This window comes from Nipponia nippon, unplaced genomic scaffold, assembly GCF_047370975.1.
Source record: "Nipponia nippon isolate SJK-2023a ecotype South Korea unplaced genomic scaffold, ASM4737097v1 scaffold_2, whole genome shotgun sequence".
Classification (NCBI taxonomy): domain Eukaryota; kingdom Metazoa; phylum Chordata; class Aves; order Pelecaniformes; family Threskiornithidae; genus Nipponia; species Nipponia nippon.
Genome location: NW_028262336.1, coordinates 35,064,728 through 35,085,683, shown reverse-complemented (window position 1 = coordinate 35,085,683; position 20,956 = coordinate 35,064,728). Strand labels below are relative to the sequence as shown.

Sequence of the window (20,956 nt, the reverse complement as noted above, 5' to 3'; positions counted from 1 at the left end):
ACATCTAGCTCACATAAGGTAACAGTCACTCACGTAACAAACAAAGACAAATCTTGGAAGAGAACGGATATAACACCAGTGGCTCTAGCAAAACATGATGAAAGTTTGTGGGATTTTTTTTTCATTTTGATTTACTGCACACTCTAGAGGCAAGTAAAGCAGTTAAAATATGTATATTTAAATAAAGAGAACAATCACAAGCTATGACATACTATTTAATTACTGCAATTGAGCGGCAAGAGGTACATTAATACAGTGCATTAGAAATGAGGATTAGGATTTACAAATAGGATGAATGCAGATTTAAATTATGAAATAAAGTCTGATAAAATTCATTTATTCTTCAGTGTGGGCCTTATTTATACATCACAAATATCTTTACAGAACTGAGAATAGTATGCGGGCTGTACTCAAAGGCCTCCTATGAAATCATGCTCAGATCAGAAGATGATTTTGTTATCCCAAGTCTGTAAATGAGTGGATCCATCTTTCTGCTTGTTCTGCGTTGTCTTTTTTTTTTTTTTACATGCAAACTGGTAATAATTGTGTCTTTATAAAGCACTTAAAGTGAAAGAGCACTTAACCTCATCAAAACTGAGCATACTGCTTCGCACAGCACTTAACACTGGAAAATCTCAAATTAATCTGTTTATACATCAACAGTTAATCCAGTTTGAGCTAATTACTGGGCAATAGATTGTTATCCCTAAAGAAAAGGGAGTAAAGATCAACCAAATTACAATAAAAATAAAAACACACATTAAAGATAAAAACTACAGTATAACAAATAGTGACCATAGTTCAACAGTCTGAGTAGCTTGCTAAATTTCACTTATGCTTTAAAGGCAGCCACCTTCAGAATATCCTTTAAAACTATGCTGAAACTGAAGAATCCCACAATAAAGGGAAGGTTTTTTTTCTTGGCTGAAGACTGACATTGAAGATAATTTGATCTCATTCTTTCCCTGCAAACTACTGAGACAGTTAGCCAAGAGATCATCTGATTTTAAGCTACTTATTATTAATTAAAAAAGAAAAAATCCTCTATTCTTTACGCTTCAAAAGACAGAACACGAGTCCATTACTACCTGTAAATGGCCTGCTTGTCTGCATCCATTGGAGTCTGAGATTCTACAGGGGCAGGACTCACCCCTTCTGCATCAGTTTCAGAGCAGTTGGGATCTTGTTCAGTTTTTAACTCTGTTACTACTTGCATCTGTAGAAAAAGAGTAAGTTATAAGTAAATTCGTATGCTTGATGTAAAATAAGTGTACTGTTTTCTAAGGAAATAGAAATGCAAAGGGCTACTAAATTGCCAGAAGGTTGGTATGACTTTGCAGTTACACAAAAAGCCATAGCAGTAACAAAAGCCCTCTTTTAATCCTTGACGATTTTTGATGGGTAGTGTAAAGGTCACTTCAAGTTTCAGCACTTGCCTTTAAAATGGGAATGACAGATATTAGTAAATTGTTAAGGCATTTTGTCTCTGGAGTGGCTATTTTTGGAATAGGCTAGAGTACACTGCTCCAAAAAATTTATGGGGACATCTGCATAAAAAGCCTTTAGGATGAAACCAAGAGAAAGGAAAGTTTCTACTCTTTTCTTTCTTATTTCTTACTGTACATTGTATCAGGATACTGAAGAAAAAGAGATCCTGAAGTTTTTCTTGTCTGTTAAAATGCACATTTTCTTACAAAAGAACTGAAATATTCTGTGTCCCTCCAATATTTCAATTATCAGGAGCAAAACCTCCCCTGACCTTTACCATTCAAATTTACATACTGTAATAACAAATTATTTTAGGAATATCAAGCTACTGGAGAAAACAACAGTAACTGCTTCTACAAATCCATTTAACACACAGTTACACAATCTGCCACCACTGGAAAAACAACAGAGCCACAGCTTCTACTGAGCACCTCCAAAATTGCACTAGGTGGCTGGTAATGTCTTTGAGGTACTTTGAAGGTGTTGAAAGTGGTTTTCCCATCACCTCCAGCTAAATATCTTTCAGACTAAAAGGTCTTAAAGGAACATGACCTCTGACCCGCAACCCAAACTCCTTGGTTGTCTCCCCTTTGAGCCATGAGAACATCTGTACAAAGACAAGAAATCACTGCAATCTTTTTTTTTTCTAGTTTAACCCTAAGAAGTTTTATCTTGAGTAGAGAACAGACACTGTTTCAGATATCACCAGGCAGCCAGAAATGACACCTGCAGAAAGGAAGCGTACAGAATGCAATCCTCTGCCCTCTTTTCCCCGTGAGATGTACGTATCATATAGAATCATTAAGGTTGGAAAAGACCTCTGAGATCATTGAGTCCAACCATTAACCTAACTACCAGGTCCACCTCTAAACCATGTCCCTAAACCATTTCACTCACAGGAACCCTCCAAGAGGAGGGCTGGCCTCCAGAAACTATTAGAGAACCTGACTCTGACAGACTTTAATGTATTTCCACACAACATAAGCAAAAGGAATTTATACTATTCCCAACAAGAAGTCTGGGAGAACCAAAAGTTTTGTGCTTTATTAACTGTTGAGGCCAAGCCATCTCCTAGCAAAATCAGAAACTGAGAAAATGCCAGCATATCCTAGCCCAACAGAGCAGCCTGCCTTGCAAAAAGCTTCCACAATGCTTGCAAAAAAGATGCAACTAATGGACTCATTTCTTGGCTAATGACAAGAAGGAGGAGCAAAATAAAAGGGGATTACTCATACAAGTAATTATGAATGTTGAGCCATACATCTGCAGAGTTTGAAGGGAGAGAGCATGTTCATTTAGGGCTCTATCTCACTAGAAAGAGGAAATAGCTCACTTAAAACTGCAAGCTATTTTCTGTGGGCCATTTCCAAACTACAAAAGCAGCAGGCACCCAAATTACCTGTCTGTCTTGGTCACCGAGAGCTTAAAATACAAAACAAATAGAAAGAAAATGCTCTCTCCCAATCCGTTCTTTACAAAAAGATGTATTACTTTCACTGACGTGTCACAGGATGGCATGTATTTGCTGGGGGCATAAAGTAAAAGATGTAAGGTAGGTGAAAGGAAAAAGAGAAATTAGAATTGCGATAAAAGAAACAAACAACAACAACAGAAATCAATAACCCCAAATTGCATTCAGATAAACATCTTTTTATAAGAGATGGGAAAAGTTGCTGGTTTTCTTCTGACTGTTCACCACTGTTGCCATCTGCTGACAGAAGTACTTGTATTTACTGCTTAGGGCTGACACATAGTAACATAAAAATGGGTCTTCAGAGTACAGGCCACCAGCATGACTTGTCTCCAGTTAACAGTATTTTAATTTAGCAATTCAAATTGTTGCAATATACAGCCTGTTGTACAAAAAAAGAAACATCATGACCAGACATATCTGAGTATGTTTCATTATTCTAGCTGTTTGTTAACACAAATAAGAAACTGGAAGCCCACTGACCAGCCTTCTAATTAGCAATTCTAATCATAACCTCATTAAAATGAATTCAAGTATTTTACCAGTTTTTAGCCTGCAGCAAAATTGCATCAACTTAAATGTAGTCAAAGTAGCATATAATTCTAGATAACTAAATTTATCCTTCACTTGCTTGAGATCAAGCCTATGACTGCGTAAACGTCATCTATCTATTATAACTGCAGACACACAATGACACTGAAGTATCTTATACACAAAATATTACAAATGCCCATTTGACCTTCCTAAAAATACAAACATTACAGCACACAAAACATCTAGAGCAGATTCAGAAGTAAATCCCTTATCTAACCATTTTTCCAGAAGTTAAGCAAAGTCATACAAAGATTAGCTAAGCCTTTAACAGGTATCCAAGTATTAAAGAATAGCAGCTTATTGCTTTAAAGATCTTGTTTTACAGACAAGAACAGATACTTAAACAATGCCAAAGCAGGCATTAAGGAAAAAGTCACGACCTTTTTTCTCTTGCTCACTGTATTTCATCCATAGAGAAAGAAAAACACACCTACCTGTTGTCCATCTTGATAGTTGTCTATACTTAATGTCTGTGTTGCCATCATGGTTAATAAAACATTAATTATGTCAAATCATCATAAGTATGAACAAATATTCTTTAAAAAAAAAAAAAAAAAAAAAAAAGAGTCAGTTACAACAGTGGCCACTTAGAATCCAGTTAAAAAAGATGAAAAAAAATAAAGATTTACACACACCTCTGCCCCCAAAAATCAGCAAGTTTATTGACAATGACAGTTACACGCATTTTCAAAAAAAAAAAAAATCATGGTGGAAAATGCAACAGTTTCATCACCAAAAAGTTCATTGTATCCTTTTATATTTTAACGTAAGATTTTTAATAAGAGGCTGAGTTTCTTTTACATTCACAAACTTCAAGTAAACTTTTTATTTTTGCACAACTTAACTAACTTATTCTACGGTAATACTTAAAAACTAGAAACAATCAAAGATTTATGTGTCTGTGTTTTGAAAAGGCTAACAACACATTGAGCACTACTGTAACTGAAATAATAATAGTCTACAATCAATGAACCAAATGTAAAAGGTGTTAAGGAATACCCTGTTTACTTATGAGTATGAATCCCATATTCTAAAATTAGGGCCTGAAATTCCTTTTAGAAACCACAGTCTCAAATCACTTCTGACATCAGGAATCCACCATCCAAGTCATTTAATGCTCAAAGAACAGAACAGTATCTATCAACTTTTAAACAACTGGGCCTATGTGATTATATAGTTTCAGAAGTGATTTAAGAATTCAAAAGTCTCATTTTCATAGACATTTGATACTTTGAGAAATATTAATTTTAGTAGGATTATAACATAAGTAAATTTATGTATGTTATTCCCTCTAAGCATTGCTGGAGTTTAGTGCCCAGATGAATTAAACATTTTTTTAAAGTTGGACATTAAGTAAAAACAACAACCAACCAAAACCAAAAAACCCAAACACACCACAATTTAGCACAGCACCACCACCAGACAGAGTTTATCCATCAAATTACTAATTTACATTTCATTTTCTTGTCAGATTAGCAGCCATTACAACTGAAATAACATAATTCGTTAAGCTTTACCATTAAATATTACCACAGAACTCAATTTTCCTTGACACATAGCAGTCCTAATGTTCAGCTACTATAAAAAATATTAATATTAGAAAAGAAGACAGAGCACGTGTCTTGAAAAAGATTACACCCAGGTATTAATTCCAGGTTTTCTGTTCTCTTCCACTTATAAAGAACTAAGTATTAGAATTTTCACCAGTTTAAGATCTGAAACAAAAACTTTTTTCTTTGTGATGTGTTCAATCACTACAAATTTTTCAACTATTTTTAAATCTTTCCTTCACCATTGCATACTCCTACAGTATATGACCATTATGAAGAGCAATTTTTACATTTCCGGGTATTTTCCCCTACAGATAATAATAGCCTCAAGTAAATGTTTCATTTAGGAAACAGAGGACAAAATTTCAAGATTCCCTTCTTCGTTTACTTAACAGTTTCAGGCAGAGAGAGAAACTTAACTCCTCAGGACAAGCCTCAAGCGTTACTTTCCATCAAGTTCTATTCAAAGTGCGATTCCTAAGCAGTAATGCTTTTTTTTTTCCTTCAAAAAAACACCCAGCTTTAAAGACCAGAGAAGTTCACCAGGATGATGTAAGCATGACTTCCTTTACAAACGAGGTTATTGACTTTCACTCACTCATGCTTAAATGGAGCTGTTACTCACACAAAAGCATCTTGGGAAGGACAAATATGAGAAGACAGAGCAGATCTTGGTTCTGACACTGGGTCACGCGCTTGCAGAGCTGAACAAGTTTCTATCTGTAGACAACACGCACATACCATCTTAAATAGCTTGTGGAATACTAGCTAAAAGGTATGCTACAGTTTGGGAACTCCTATGCTAAAGTATGTTTTTCTTAAGAATACGATTTACAGAGGAAAAGAGTAAAGACTGCATTTAGAGTTTTCCTAATACTTTAATGAAAGTATTTTCTGGTTCTAGTTTGTCTTTCTGTCTTTATAGAACATCGGCATCTCTTTCTTGGAAACTCCAAAAATATTACTGATTTCTCCACCAAAATAAAAAAAAAAATGGGAACGACACAAATGCGTTCACTGATGGAAGTACTTGAGATCTTTCAATTTTTTTTTATTGTTATGAATCATTTAATATTAAAGTTAAATCAGCATTTGCCACAATAGCAAAGTGAGATATCTTTCAAAATACTTCAAGGGGACATATTCTAAAACATCAGCCCTGTAAGCATTTGCCTTACATTTAAACATTTATTTTCTTTCATAAATGGTAATTTACAACTGGGGCATTAGTGTCTTTCTGTATTTATACAGAGTGAAAGGTCACATACAAAATGCTGCTTTTCTTCCTTCTCAAAAGGCACATATTTACTTTCTGACTGTGATATCCAAAGCACAGACCAAACTACCCTCAAAATAAAAGTAGAACAGTTGAACAGATCAACAAAAAAAGAGCAAACACTATTCAGCAATTGTTTTTGAAGCTGAAGAAGCTCCTCACAAAATGCTGTAAAAGAAATTGTTTGGCCGTGGGAGAAAGATGAAGTTCTTAGTCAGAAAGGAGGAAATAAAGAGGTAAAACAGTCGCAGAAGAGGAAGTGTTTTAGAGTTAAGCAAGGATGTGAGATCATATTAGTGACACAAAGAACAACATGGAGAGGGAAGCAACAAAGATAACACATGTAAACTGGTGAAGACAACAGGACATGGCAAGAATTTCTGGAGAATCCGACAAGCTGGACCAACCCTTCCTTCCAGATTTCCATAAGGAAGAGACATTCCACATCTGGAAATCCCTCAGGCCACACGAAGGAAGAAAGAGGTGCACAGCTTTGAGCTAGATCCATAGATTATTTCATCGAGAAGGACTTTTGCCCTATCCTCTCCCAGGCGAACAGCTGGAAAGAATTCTACATGGGTGTATCCTTTATTTCCCGTAAGACCTTCCCCTCTGACTTATAATTACAGTAGAAGATTAAGCTATTAGGCAAGATAGCAACTGATGAGATTTAGTGAAGACAACTACAGCAAATCAAGAAGAACAAATTGAGCTAATCACACACTTAAACTGAGGCAATTAACTGAGGAATTACTTTGGTTCACTAAAGAGAAACATCTTCTCATTACCCAGTAGTGGTAAGAGACAAACCATGTTAAACTTTAAGAAAAATAACTGAAAAGGTATTTACACATTTGGCTTTTATAACCTAATTTAGGATACAATATCTAGTTCTAGTTAGCAGATACACAGCCTAAGCAGATGTTCATTCTGCAAATAACGATGCTAGATGAAGCTGGTATCGCTCCCAGATGTTTATCACTGCCACCCTGCCAGAGCTAATTACTTCCATAGCTCTACCACTGAGCCCACAGAACACATGAATGATTTTTGATCCTTTTTACATGAAGGCTAGTTCAACCCGCTGTTAAAGGTGGCTATGATGTAAACCAGCTGACTTTGAAGCACGTTGCTGCGCACTCGTACAACCCCTGCTCTTGGCTGACCTATTAGTGTGGTAATTTCTGGCTCATGTGTGGCAATTATCAACTCACAGCAGGACCATCTTTAACCAGCACAGCTATACCCAATACTATATGGCCTAAGGTATCTGAAGTGGGCCTAAGAACACAGGACTTCTGGACAACTTAGCTTTAAAAATGCCAATTATTCTTTGTTAAAGAGATCAAGAGTAGAAGGAAAACTGTGCATTTGCATTATATTCAGAGTTACAAATAAAAAAAAAAATAACCGTAGGCTGAGAGAGTCAGCCAGTCTGCTTCATGCAGAACAGAATTAACTCCCATTCTATTTATTTTGAAAACACAGTGTGAGGAAAACCCAAGGAAATGTTTAAGGTCATGTAAACTGGAAGCTGATGCATGAACTGCAATCAGAAACTACATTGATATCTGTGGTGAAAGGGAATTCATAAAAGCATTGTGTTCTGCAAAACAAAGCAGAGGGAAAAAAAATTCAAGCCTTTAATAAAATTAAGTATGAAGGTAAAACGTAGAGTAGAAAGCAAGCTAAATTAAGAGGGGTAATAATAATTACAGATGTGGAGACTTTGTGCAGGTTAAGGAGTATCTAAGAGAGGAGATTAAAGGTGAGTTGAAACATGTACACAAAGTGATCACTTAACATACATCACTCCTCACTTGCTCTACTTACTCCTTCATAATTAAGAGCAAAGAGACCACCCAGTAACGTTAACATAAGGTGCAAGTAAGCTGCTGGAGTTCAGTAATATCATTTTTAACACATACAAGCTACAACAGATGTTTGTAAGAGATATAAATAGTTATGCTTCAGGGTATAAACCAACCACTAACTGTCTTAGGGTTGTGAAGAAACTACCCAACAGACTTGTTAACAAGTAATCATTCCTTCTGATTTTCCCCTATACACATTCCTTTGAAGTCCTTCAGAGAGAAATGGACGACTGGCAGATTCAGCATGGTAATTTGTTCGGTCTTATTTAACTTTAGTCCTGGCACTTGCTCTATAACATAGATCCTTATATTCACATACAAAGTTTAAAAGAAACAAAAATCAAAACAGCAGGCCTGTTTGACACATGAAAAGCATCTAGAACTGGCTTCACTTTTCATCAAAATACACAACGATATTTGCTTCCACGGCGCACTGCTTTCTAAAGGAGATAAAATATTGGCCATGAGAAAGCTGCTCACCCCTTTCCTTCAATGGGTTGAAGATGACATTATTTTGTTCCAGCAGAGTGAATCCCACTGATGTACAAGGTAGAGGACAGAAACCTAAAAACCAACAGAGAAATATTCAGAAGGAGACAACAACATAGAACATACTTTCCGAGACAATACAATTGAAAATGTTTCAGTTTATTTTTTATTATTTATTTAATGGTTCCCTCCCCAAGTTTAAATAAACTGACAGGATTTTTTTTTGCATGTTTTGCAAAATTTTTTAATGTGTTTTTAATAATCTCTAATCACACCCACTATCCCATGCTATTATTTGAACTTTCCCTCATCTTATTGCATTCATTCTTCATAATTATCTTTGTCTTTGCTGACACCTCTAACAGAAGGCTACACTTGGACTGCTAACTCTCTTGCTGTTCAACCTTTATATTTTACTCTCTGGCTCAGTGCCTGTCTGCCTAGGCTAGACAAGACACATCCCAAAAATAAAACTATGAAATGCAAATAGGAATAACTCAGTGTTGTAAAAATTAAGCATGAAACCAAGAAAGGTGAAAGACTTTTTTTCTTAATTTAAATCTCCTTCATAATCGTGCTTTGATTTTACCATGGAATGTGTTCTAATGATGGCTATGATCAAGTAATCTACTACATGATAAAAACTAACAGACCATAGGGAGGGGTGCGAGCCATTGTTAGGATCACGCATTCTGTGAAGGCAGGTTCTGCTACAGGATTATTCAGCAATTTTTAAAAGCTTTCAAAACGTTACCACTTAAACTTACTTTAATTATATTTAATTTAATAGCACTTGTTTTGATATATTAAAGATACTTTTAAAAAGTAGTAATAATTGCGAAAGCAAAGTAGCAAAGATTGTGAAAATGTATTTAGAAAACACAACTGCTGAAAAGAATTTAAAAAAGCCTGCAGAACTCTCTCAGGGGAAGTTCCAGACACTGATGTTGCACAAAGGCCACCTGAAATGATATGACAGCTAAAATACACAGCTGAGATCTTGATCAGATTATCTCTGTTTCTCACATTGACAAAGTTTCTGTGTTCCCAGTTTTGCCAACTGCAAAAGAACTGGAATGAAAGTAATTCCAACATTTTTGAAAGTGAAATGAAGTTGGTATTTGGATTTGAGAACCAAAATTTATCCATGTGTAGTGCAGAAGTAATGTTTTTCAGACAAGTTCACAGAAAAACAAAATGCTAAGGGCCACTCAACGTAGATGCCATCTCTGGTTCATGAAACCTAGCTCTAAAAGAGCAGGGAAGATATAACTCTGAGGAGTTATAAGGTGGTATAAGCTTCAGTCATTGGTTAGAGATGAAATACTGAGATAGTGTCATGGTTTAATCCCAGCCAGCAACTAAGCCCCATGCAGCCACTCACTCACTCCCCCCACAGTGGGATGGGGAAGAGATTCGGAAGAGTAAAAATAAGAAAACTCATGGGTTGAGATAAAGACAGTTTAATAGGTAAAGCTAAAGCCACGCAGGCAAGCAAAGCAAAACAAGGAATTCATTCACTGCTTCCCATGGGCAGGCAGGCGTTCAGCCATCTCCAGGAAAGCAGGGATCCATCACGCGTAACGGTTACTTGGGAAGACAAATGCCATCACTCCAAACGACCCCCCTTTCCTTCTTCTTCCCCCAGCTTTATATGCTGAGCACGACGCCATATGGTGTGGAATAGCCCTTTGGCCAGTTGGGGTCAGCTGTCCTGGCTGTGCCCCCTCCCAGTTTCTTGTGCACCCCAGCCTACTCCCTGGTGGGGTGGGGTGAGAAGCAGAAAAGGCCTTGACTCTGTGTAAGCACTGCTCAGCAGTAACTAAAACATCCCTGTATTATCAAGGCTGTTTTCAGCACAAATCCAAAACATAGCCCCATACTAGCTATGAAGAAAATTAACTCTATCCCAGCCAAAACCAGCACAGCTAGGAGTTTCAGCCCAAACTGATACACCTGGTCTTGAAGCCTCAAGGGGCAGATGACACATTAAAAGTTCTTACCACTTTCTCTCAAACTTTCAAAGACCTCTATCCCCAAAGAATGGACTTCTCTTATTTTTCTAACTTCTTAATTCCGTTCTGAGAATACAGTGTACCTCTTATTCCCTTCTTCACGCGCTATTTATCTTCTATAATTTTGGTACTTATTTTCACCCACCTCAACTTACTGGGCTATTTTCCAATAGAGGACTTCTCACTATTCATAGCATCTTCTCAATGTAGGTCACTGCCAGATAAATTGGGATGATCTATTCCTTGTCTCTGCAAAGCATAATGAAGGACTGCTTCACCATTGCAAATCTGAAAAACCTGCTCCCTTCATTCAGTAACAACTGCAGCAAAGAACTGATTGTGCCACTGCTGCCAGATCTGGTCACTCAAAAATATTTTGTATATGAAGATGAAAGTAGCCCTTGCCTGCAAGGCCTTCCACTGAAACTCTGGAAATAGGCAAGTGTCTAGACAGCATATGAGATATTGAGGGCAGAAAGAAAGGGGTACTGAAGAAATGCAGGCCCAGGTGCAAGACGCTGCAGAGGAAAAGGTTTGGCTGAGAAGGAGCCAGAGGACATTGCAGTCATATTGCCTTCTTCCAAGAGACACTTGACAGCAATTAAGACTAGAGTCTACCCTAAAACATATCAGAGAAGAAAATAAGAGAGACCCGAGCTTGCATGTTATATCCTCTCGCATATTCCAGTGGGGGCAAGAATAGGGAGCAGATACACCTGTTAAAGGAGGGAGACAATACCAAGGCACTGTGGAGCTTAAACTTGGAATTGCTACTGCCAATTCATTTTTTCCTTTTATTCCTCTTGCAGAAAAGCCTTAAAGTCATGTTATCATAATAAAGAAGATACTTATCTATGAAACCAAAACCAAGGGCAACTTGCTTTGTCACTTAAAAAGCGTATCATGATTGAAGTTTTTACTACAAAGTAAAATATGACCTTGTTCATTCAAGCGCAGAAGAACCCTCTGTTCAGTCATTCTCTCATTTTGCATGTCAGCTAGTAATAAACAAAGACCTGTGCATACATTCATATATAAAAATATTAGCAGACATTACGATCAAGATACATTTATATTTCTATAGATTCAAATGTAGAGTATATATGACAACATGCCATCAGGAATTCATTCTACCTTTGCTGCAGTGGCTGCCTATCCCTAACCTACCTACGAAGAGACATTCAGTAAAATGAAGACAAACAGATCAATATGAAGTTGAAGAAGTTCATTAAAACTGTGCTCAATGAGAATGTACTCCTCATTCAGCAGCAAGGTGGCTTCTGTTTCCTCTATCTTATGTACTTACAAAGTATAGTCATTATTTAGAATACTATACTTTTAGAAAGATGTTGTTCCTCTTCAGGAACATAATACCAGACTCAGGGAGTTGCACTGTGCAGATACATCTAAACTGCTATTACACAACAGCTATCCTGTCAATTTCCCTGGGAGACAAGCCCTAAAAAGCCACAAAACCAATTTTCAGCTGCAGTGAAATGAGATTTACTTCATGTCACTTTTTTCCCTTTATTGTTTGGTGGTGCAATAAAGTTATTTATATATTAAACCGGATGAATATGAGATTACATTAAAAAACTGAATGCATATTATACTTTAAGAAACTGAAAATTTAACCAAAATCTACCCCTAAGGTTAAATTTCTTCAGAAATACAGGCTACACTACAAGCTATCATCAACCTTTCGTTGCCTGTAGGATTTTGAACGTATATACTATGTAACACCAACTTTATTCAGCAAGACCTCTCCAACACTATATATACTGCTTTGTTGTCCCATTAATCTTTCGTAACGTCCTCTTTTCATATCATCTCATTTCAGAACTTAACAAGCCATACTAAGTATTTATATCACAGACTATCTTCCAAGCATCACCACACAATGTCACACAGCATGACAAACAACAAACCATCTCATAAAAAGATCTGTGCCCCTTTAGCAATTCACTCTCTGTGTAAACTCTGCTTTCAGTATTTTAAAGGAATCCTGGAAGTTCTCCTATTTGCAGGTACCAAATATGAAAAAAGTATTATAAAAAATGTGCCACTTTACAAGCTAAGATTGCATATGAGGTAACTGATAAAATGGATATTAAGGATGCGTAAGATAACACAAATTTCTCAAGGCACAACAACAAAAGCAGAATTAAGGGCATCTAGGTCTTCTGAAGAACTTCAGCTGCTTAATTCTGCATACATCCTTTGCGTTTACACCAGCATATTTCTTGGGAAGCATGCATAATCACGGTTCACGTTCACGGTTCACATAATTGCCAATTTACAATAGCGTTTCTTAACAACAAGGAAGAGACACAGATGAGAAATCCTATCCGATCTAGTCATAAAATAACGTCACCTCAGTATGCTTAGGTATCCTGCCTCCAGGTAGCTCTTGGCATTGCAGAAGGCAATCCTCAGGTTGCTCTCCTGCCTTCTGCAAAATGAAAACATCTTTCTTCTAACTATTAAAAGATTATCAAATTCAAGAAACTTCCTGCAGCATCTCAGTTTTTCCTACCCATTTCACACTGTAGTTTGACCCTGCTTTATTAGCTCCATAAAGTAAAAGTAAGGAATTAAGGGGACCAAACAGAAATTTCTTGTCACAGGACAGAGAAGTATTCCCCGCCCCCCCCAGTATTTACCCAATGTGCTGTCATCGTAACATTTTAGACCCAAAATCAAGAAGACAGTACACGATCTGCCTTGCTGCTTTCGTGGTAAGAGGACTGCATTAGAAAGACTACCAAAACCCCTTACATACCAGAGGACGTGTATCAGCAATTCCACAGCTGGAACTGATTCTAATACAACTTTCCTACTTAATGATATTTAATTACTTTTTCAAACACAATTTCATTTAAAAACAAAAAAAACAGAACTCCACTCTCCACATTTCCCCAGTATTCCCCACATGGATAAACAACAGGTTTGCCTATGCGCTAGACACAATTCCGTTCCTTTGTCATTGAAGCCTTCAGAATCTTACTTCTGGAGACACTCATTTTATCATATCCTTCCAAGCGAATTAAACCAAAGCAACTGGAAATCCTATTTTTATCATGATTTGTATCAGCACCCAATAAACTATGACTGAAATTAATCTTGTGTTTTGTGTTTATACTTTGGGGTTTCATAAAGAAGACACAGAATAACCACCAATCTCACCATGCCTTTATTGCTGTTGAATACTTTACAATGTTAGCAAGCAGTTTATGTAAGCATATGTAAGTTTCCCAACATTTTTATTAGAAAACCGTAAGTTTCTAATGATTCTTTCTATGAAAGACTGAATTCCTAATGCTACTGAAGTACACTTAAAGGATGAAGAAGAGTTTTATTTAACCAGTAACTGCATTTAAAATGGACTTAAGATGTTGAACGCATAAGACTATCCCCTCTCTGCATTTTTGGCATTTAAGCCCTTCATCAAAATTAAGATGTTCCATTGTCGGTTATTTCATTTTTATGTCCTTTACTATTCCAGAAATAACGAGCCTGTCAATGAATTAAGCATTAACTTGGACTAGCTGAACAAACTGAAGTGACACAAAATCCTGGTCCTGCAACTCTGTCAAATCCGGTTCCAATCATCAGTAACTTCTGCAGAATCTTCCCTCTTTTGGCTCTCAACGTTTGGTCGAACACGAACAACTTTGTTTTGCTGCTAAGTGAAGGCCCTAAAATGAACTGTTATTTTCTTTTCAAAATGGTAATTAAATAAAAATTCTTCCTTTCCTGCTCCACTTTGTCCACAACTGTTCAGTAACGGTGAACAAGCAGCAATCACGTCAACTAGTTTTTGCAAGGAAGATGCGCCATGTTCTAGCCTCGCCTCTTCCTGCTGCCAACGCTATTCATGCTCCCTTACTTTCCTATCCATGTTCTTTCTGCTCTTCAGCCTCGTACTACCTTTCCACATTGTTCCTTCCACACCAATGTACAGCTTGTCCTTTCTCACCTCTTGCCCCTTCTCTTGTTCCCTCCACTTCTGACCAATTGTAATTTTGCTAGCATCATCCTTTTCAGGTTCCTGGCCCTACTGCATTTCCACCAAGCTTCAATCTCTGTTCCTCACCTCTCCCCAAACACCAGTCTTCATCCCCCCAAGAGTACGACCGCTGCCTAAGCATTCTGGGGTTGGGGGAGAAACACGGATAAAGACAGACTCTTTAGGATTAAACTTACCCATCACCTACTGCTGTGGGATGCATCATGCTTAACTACTTGGTCCAGATGATGACTGCACAGTCAGGTGACATGCAAGGACCAACAGACAGGAAGATACTCGTGTTACATGGAATATTCAGATAGTTTAGTTAATAAATATTTGCCGAGTAACATGCATGAACCAGTTTTTCAAGAGCTTATGATCTGCTGAAGCTTCTCAAGGAACAGCTACATGCTCCGTGTCAATGTTTATGCTCTCCTCCCCTCTCTCCCCTGCAATGCTAAATTCCTGAAGTGTTGATATGCTCGTAAATAAGCCAAACAAGCATTTCCCCCCCGCCTTAAATTAACATATTTAGTTTCTCTTAAAGTAATTTTCAAAATGCTGAGTCATTTTAGCTTAAAGTTTCTGGAATAACCCTGCTCAGACATACTTATCATGGCAAATTTCAGTATGACTAAGAAATAAGCTACTGAAAACAACATCACAAAATAAAAAAAAATAACCAGGTCACCTTACTCCTGGCATCGCTACTGTCATGGCCTAGAACACACATAAATGGGCTAGAACGCATACAAATTAAGTGATCATAGACTGGCCTGGAAGTTCAAGTTCTTTAGTTATAAAACATACAACACAGCACACACATTCTTGTTCCCATATTCTCTAGGCATGTTAAACAAGTATAATGCTCCAATTTCTGTTTCATAATCGCCCGTTTCCTTTGAATATAAAAGACTTGGACTTTCTTTTCCAGTAATAAGTATTATAATATCCTTTTCCCTTTGTTTGCTATGTAATTTGAAAAAAAGCTACGCAGGATGTGAAGTATAGCCACATTTACTAGTTTCCTCTGTCCTCGAGAAAAAACACAGGCAATTCCAAAGGCTGATATATAAACTGGAATTTGATGGTTTAAAAAAAACGGACCCCTCTTTTAGCATACCAGCAGTAAGCCACCATATTGTACTTTTTTGCCTGAATTTACTGTCAGCTGCAGAAGATGACAGTTACAGACACATAGGTAGGGCAGGCTAAGGGACAGTACATGATTATCACGGTCATTTGGCTCCCACTTTCAAAAATCACCTTTTGACTAACTACTTAAATGGCCTTCCTGTTTAACAGCAAATAGCTCTTTTATAGACATACATAGAAAAAAAAATGAGAACAACATGGCCTGGAGTAGTTGCTATATTAAAAACAAACAAGCGTGTTCATATGAAGGAGGATAAGCAAGCACGTGATGACAAGCAGACCTAAATTTTATTTCCACTTCTATCATCAACTTCCTTTTTGTCCTTCAATAACATACACGACTTGGTATCCCCACGCTGCTGGCAGGGGAACCAAGTTACTGCCCTTTACCAACTTCATAAAAGCATGCCAGTGCTCCATGAACAATGAAGACTGGTATTTCCAGCTTCTTGCTGTCATCATTTTATTTTCTACCCCACTCCTAGTTCCACTTGATGATACCCGTGTTCTACAGTTACGACATGAAACAACCTTACTGAACAAAGTGAAGAACCTGCTAACAAATGCGAATACTTCAGCATTCCATTATCTTAAGGAGAGCTATAACGGTCAGGGTAAAATACTTTGGTACCATCTGGCAGCAAGTTAGCAAAGGAAAGAACTCTATCAGCAGCTTTTTTCCTTGCTCTTTGAATCCTCTTGCTTAGAGGAGCAATAAGTTGTTTTACATTTCGCATAGCGCTGAGCTGTGGTAAAATAACCTCCCCCCCCCCCCCCCCCCCCCGAGACTTATAATTTGTAAACCTACAGGCTCTTTTAAACAAGTGAGACTGAAGCAACCAGCTGCTGTAAGAGAGAAGTAACATTTGTGGAATTTTAAATTTCACACCAAAAAAATAATTCAGTCTTACTTACACCGAAATAAAAATATTAATCTGCTTTATTGTAAGCTTTCACATACACCAGTTTTGTAGGGGTAACATTTGGCTCCCAGACCACTACATAATATTCTGAAACACAATTTGGACTACATCTCTCTTCATTCAGGACATTAACAGAGCCATTAGAACAAGCAGTTCCACTATCACAGCAGTGGTTCTGTGGATCATTCACCCTTGGCCGTTAGCACAGGGCTTAATAATGGTAAAAGAGTTATTCTTTTCCAGGAAATTGAATTTCTCCTAAACACTTCTAAGCTTGCTGTGGTAGCAATCAGAATTATTATGACTTTATTACAGCACTGCATTTATAGTACAGGGAAAGGTATGAGAAAAATACAGTTGGAAAGCAAAATTCTGAAAAAGAAACTACAGCTTCTAGAAGACATATTCATTTTATAAGAGCGAAGTATTCAGAATAAACACGTATTTAATTTATTCTGAACTCCTTTCAGTTGCACTAATGGAAGACTGCAAGGACTTGGTTTTAAAACGTTATTTTTGTATTCAAAAGATAATCCGAATCTTTAAAATTGTATCTAGATTAAGAAAGAGTACAAATCAAGGCTGTAAGTTACTTAATATTAGACTAACTTTTTACGTGCCCAAGTGAAATTTCCAAATGCAAAATAAAACCCCAACCAACCGTTAACAACAACATACACAAAATTTGAAGAAGTCACGGTTTTCCTATTAGCACATAGGAAACGCTAACAAGATAAATTCCAGTCCAGCAAAGCACTTTAACTACATGACAGTAAGACCCACTTCAGATACGAGACAGGTATTAGTATTCAGTTTATGTACAGAAGGGTACACAGGCACAGATTAAAAAAACGCATGCCCCAGAATCACTCAGGAGATCAATAAGAATGAACAGTATCAGTCTTCAAAGTCTCAGTGCAGAGCAATAGCCGCTACACTACCTATCTCTACCCTGCGAATGAAGTAAGTGGAGCTATGCCTTTCACCACTTAACTGAAGCTTACGTTAAGAAAACATAGTGAAACCTACACTGACGTTTTCCTGTGGATAAGATGACAAGAAAATATGTAAAGCAGTAATAGTCAACAGTAAAAATACACTATACACTTCATAAAATAAACCGGGGATAGAACACATATTAAAAAAAAGAGATCAGAGTTACTTATTTTGGATAGTTTAAAAACAACGACATACCAAGAAGTGTGAAACTGTTTCTTCAGACTGAATAAATGTGAAGTGTTTTGGGTTTGGTTTTTTTTCCTCACAAGCTTTTGACAACTTTAATGTAATGATTATATATGGCTACACACAGACTCAGAAAAGGATAATTCTGCAATTTTATTTTACAGAGCTATTTACAAAATGCACTCAAAATGCATTTGCTGTTGTTTGATACTCTAGCAATGACAAGGTCCGGAAATACATAGAAGGATTTCCAATACAATCACAACAATTTGTTTCCTGGTTCAGTATAATCCATAAAATTTGACAAGGACTAACCAGGACTCATTCTTAAACAAGACTTCAGTGCTTACCCAGCTGCAGAAGCGGTATCACTTTAACCACACATATATAACTAAAAGGATATAACCCCATAGCATGGGCAGACTGTAAACCGTTTATATCCCGTAGCGGACAGCGAACAACCTGTAAGCGTATTCACAATATGGAGAATAGCGAGGAGCATAAATTTTGTAAGCTATAGTTGTTACAATTCGCCTAATCAAACAATCTACGCTGGTGAAACTTTGTGCAGAACATGCTCTAGAATAAAATTATGAACAGTATTAGGAACTAACTATATGTGCATGCTTTTGTAAAGACTAAGATAGAATTCTTTAGCTTTTTTTAAAAAACAATTAGATAAGACATTTAGCATGCATTGAAAGTGATCTACACCCTCCTGCTATGCTCCATAGCGTGCTGGCTCAAGTGTTTTCCAGCTTCCACAGACCAGAACATATTGTCCATGCTCCCTATTCCTGGGATCTGTTTAATGGAATGCATACATCATATGCCAAATAGGGGCAAGGACAAAAATGAATCTTGCCTGGACAGCTCTTAACTGCATGTAACCAAAAAAAAAAAAAAAAGTAATTAATTGTATGGCATAAAAATTCACTTTTAAGGGTATCATACCAGATCTAGAGTCTCATTCTCCCTCCCAAAACCATACTAGTAATTTGCTTAGATGTAACCAACGAAAAGGGGTCAAAAACTGCAGCAGCAGATTAAAAAAAAAAAAATACCATGACTGTGTCTCTAAAATTACATTATATGTTCCCACTTAGGAAAACAGAAAATATTTAAGAAATAATAAAAAGAGACAGCGATAAGCTATACTGAGAAGTATCACACAGATGCGTTAACTACTTATATTATATGTTAACTGATGAACTCTGGGCCATACAGCTGGCATTGGGGGAACGAGGGAAAGCTGTCGACTACTCCACGGAGACCCGGGACATGTGGCTAATTGAGGCAATATTTCAGGATAAAACCAGCACTTGATTTATTATTGTTTACACACATCATAAGCAGGGCCTCTGGGCAATGTCAAGTTTTAGCTCCTAATTGCGGCTGTGCAAACACTCAGGAAGCCTCCGTCTAGGTGTCAAGAAGCCTTTACTCGTAGCCGAGCCAAAAGACAATGAGGTCACATCAAAAAATATTAAAAAAAAAAAAAAAAAAGAGGAAGAAACCACCTCAGGCCAGAACCGCGCACACTGCCCCAAGTGCCAGCCGCTAACAGGATCTGCTTTCTATGAATACGAGGGGAGGCGGCGAGTGGGAAGCACAGCCAAAGACGCGCCGGCCCCCGCTCTCCCGGGGGCCGGGCCGGGCGCCGCCGGACCGCGCCGCCGCCGAAGCAGCACCGCGGGCTGGGGGTGACCACCCCGCCCCCGCCGGCGGCTCCCTTCCCCCCTCCTCCCCTCCCCTCCCCCCCGCCCGGGGCCGCACCCGGCCGGGCCGGGGCAGGTGCGGAGCGGAGGCAGCTGCCGCAGCGGTTTGATCCCCCGCCACAGGCGAGGGTTCCCGGGCTGGCTCGGGCCGGCTCGGCGGGGCGGCGAGGGGAGGCGGGGGCGAGGAGGACCCCGGAGAGCCCCTGCCCCCCCCACCCCCCCCGAGGGAACGCCTGCCAGCACGGCGCTGGCCCTTTAAGTGTCACGTCGCCTCCCCCCTCCCGTCGCCCCCTCTCCCTCCTCCTCCTCCCTCCGGCCGCCGCCGCGTCCCCTCCGCGCGGCGCCGAGCAAGCGGCCCGCGCTCCCTCTCGCCCCGTCTCCCCTCCCCGCGCGCCCGCGCGCGCCCCCGCCGGCGCGCGCCCACAAGCGACAACGGTTACACGGCGGCCGTTCCAGAATTTTCCTCGCTCCCTCCCCTCCCCGCGCCTGCCCGCCACCGCCCCTAACCCCCCTCTGGGCGAGTTGCGGAGTGCGGGTGCCCCCTCCCCGCTGTTCCGCGTGCCGGGCTCCCCCCTCCCCCCCACCCCGGCTCCTTCCCCAACCACCACCCCCCCCCCCGGTGTGGTGGTACGCCTGGGCCCGGCCGGCGGCGGCGGCGGCGGGCGCGCCGTGATGGATGGCTGGCTGGCTGGCTGGGAGCGGGTTTGAGTGACAGCGCTTACCTGGGTGCCAATCTTCGTCACACTGACAAGCGGCTGCAGCAATCGGGACCCGCACCGCCGCGACACGCGTCACCGCGCACACACGCACCCGGCCAATCGCCGGCCGCGCCGCCCGAGACGACACCACGCCGCGCATCACGCCTCATCAATATTCACCGCGGGGGGCGGGGCGCGCGCCGGCGTGGGGCGGGGGCGCGCGGAGGCCCCGCCCCGCCGCTGTGGCGGCGGGGCGGAGCCTCCGCGCGCCCCCGCCCCACGCCGGCACCTCCCGGCTCGCGCTCATGAATATGGACGAAGGGGGCGGGGAAAATCGCGAGGGCCCGGCCACGCCCCTCCCCCGGGTCGGAGGCGGGGGGTGAAACCACCTCCTCGGGGGAGGGGGGGAGGAGGGAGATACCAAGCGGCTCCGCCACAGGGGGGCGAGGGCGGCAGCCGTGAGGCGGGGGGCCGTTACCGGCCGCTTCCCGCTCTCCCCTCTCCTCAG

General features: G+C 39.8%; 1 protein-coding gene across 11 annotated transcripts in view; it reads right to left on the bottom strand.

Moving 5' to 3' along the window:
- PKNOX1 (PBX/knotted 1 homeobox 1) overlaps positions 1-20,628 on the bottom strand; it is a 44,765-nt gene extending 24,137 nt beyond the window's left edge. The window contains exons 1-6 of one of the 11 annotated variants that reach the window (XM_087756076.1): positions 20,473-20,625; positions 14,964-15,018; positions 8,734-8,817; positions 5,729-5,823; positions 3,988-4,089; positions 1,089-1,216 (exon numbers count right to left, since the gene is read on the bottom strand). In XM_087756076.1, the coding sequence (XP_087612202.1) occupies positions 1,089-1,216; positions 3,988-4,038 (179 nt within the window). In that variant the 5' untranslated portion in view covers positions 4,039-4,089; positions 5,729-5,823; positions 8,734-8,817; positions 14,964-15,018; positions 20,473-20,625. Of the gene's footprint in view, positions 1-1,088; positions 1,217-3,987; positions 4,090-5,728; positions 5,824-8,733; positions 8,818-10,902; positions 11,007-13,131; positions 13,155-14,963; positions 15,019-20,472 lie in introns of those variants that run through there. The other 10 variants (XM_087756071.1, XM_087756072.1, XM_087756075.1 and 7 more) reach the window with 10 other exon arrangements.
- Between the last annotated feature and the right edge of the window lie 328 nt (positions 20,629-20,956).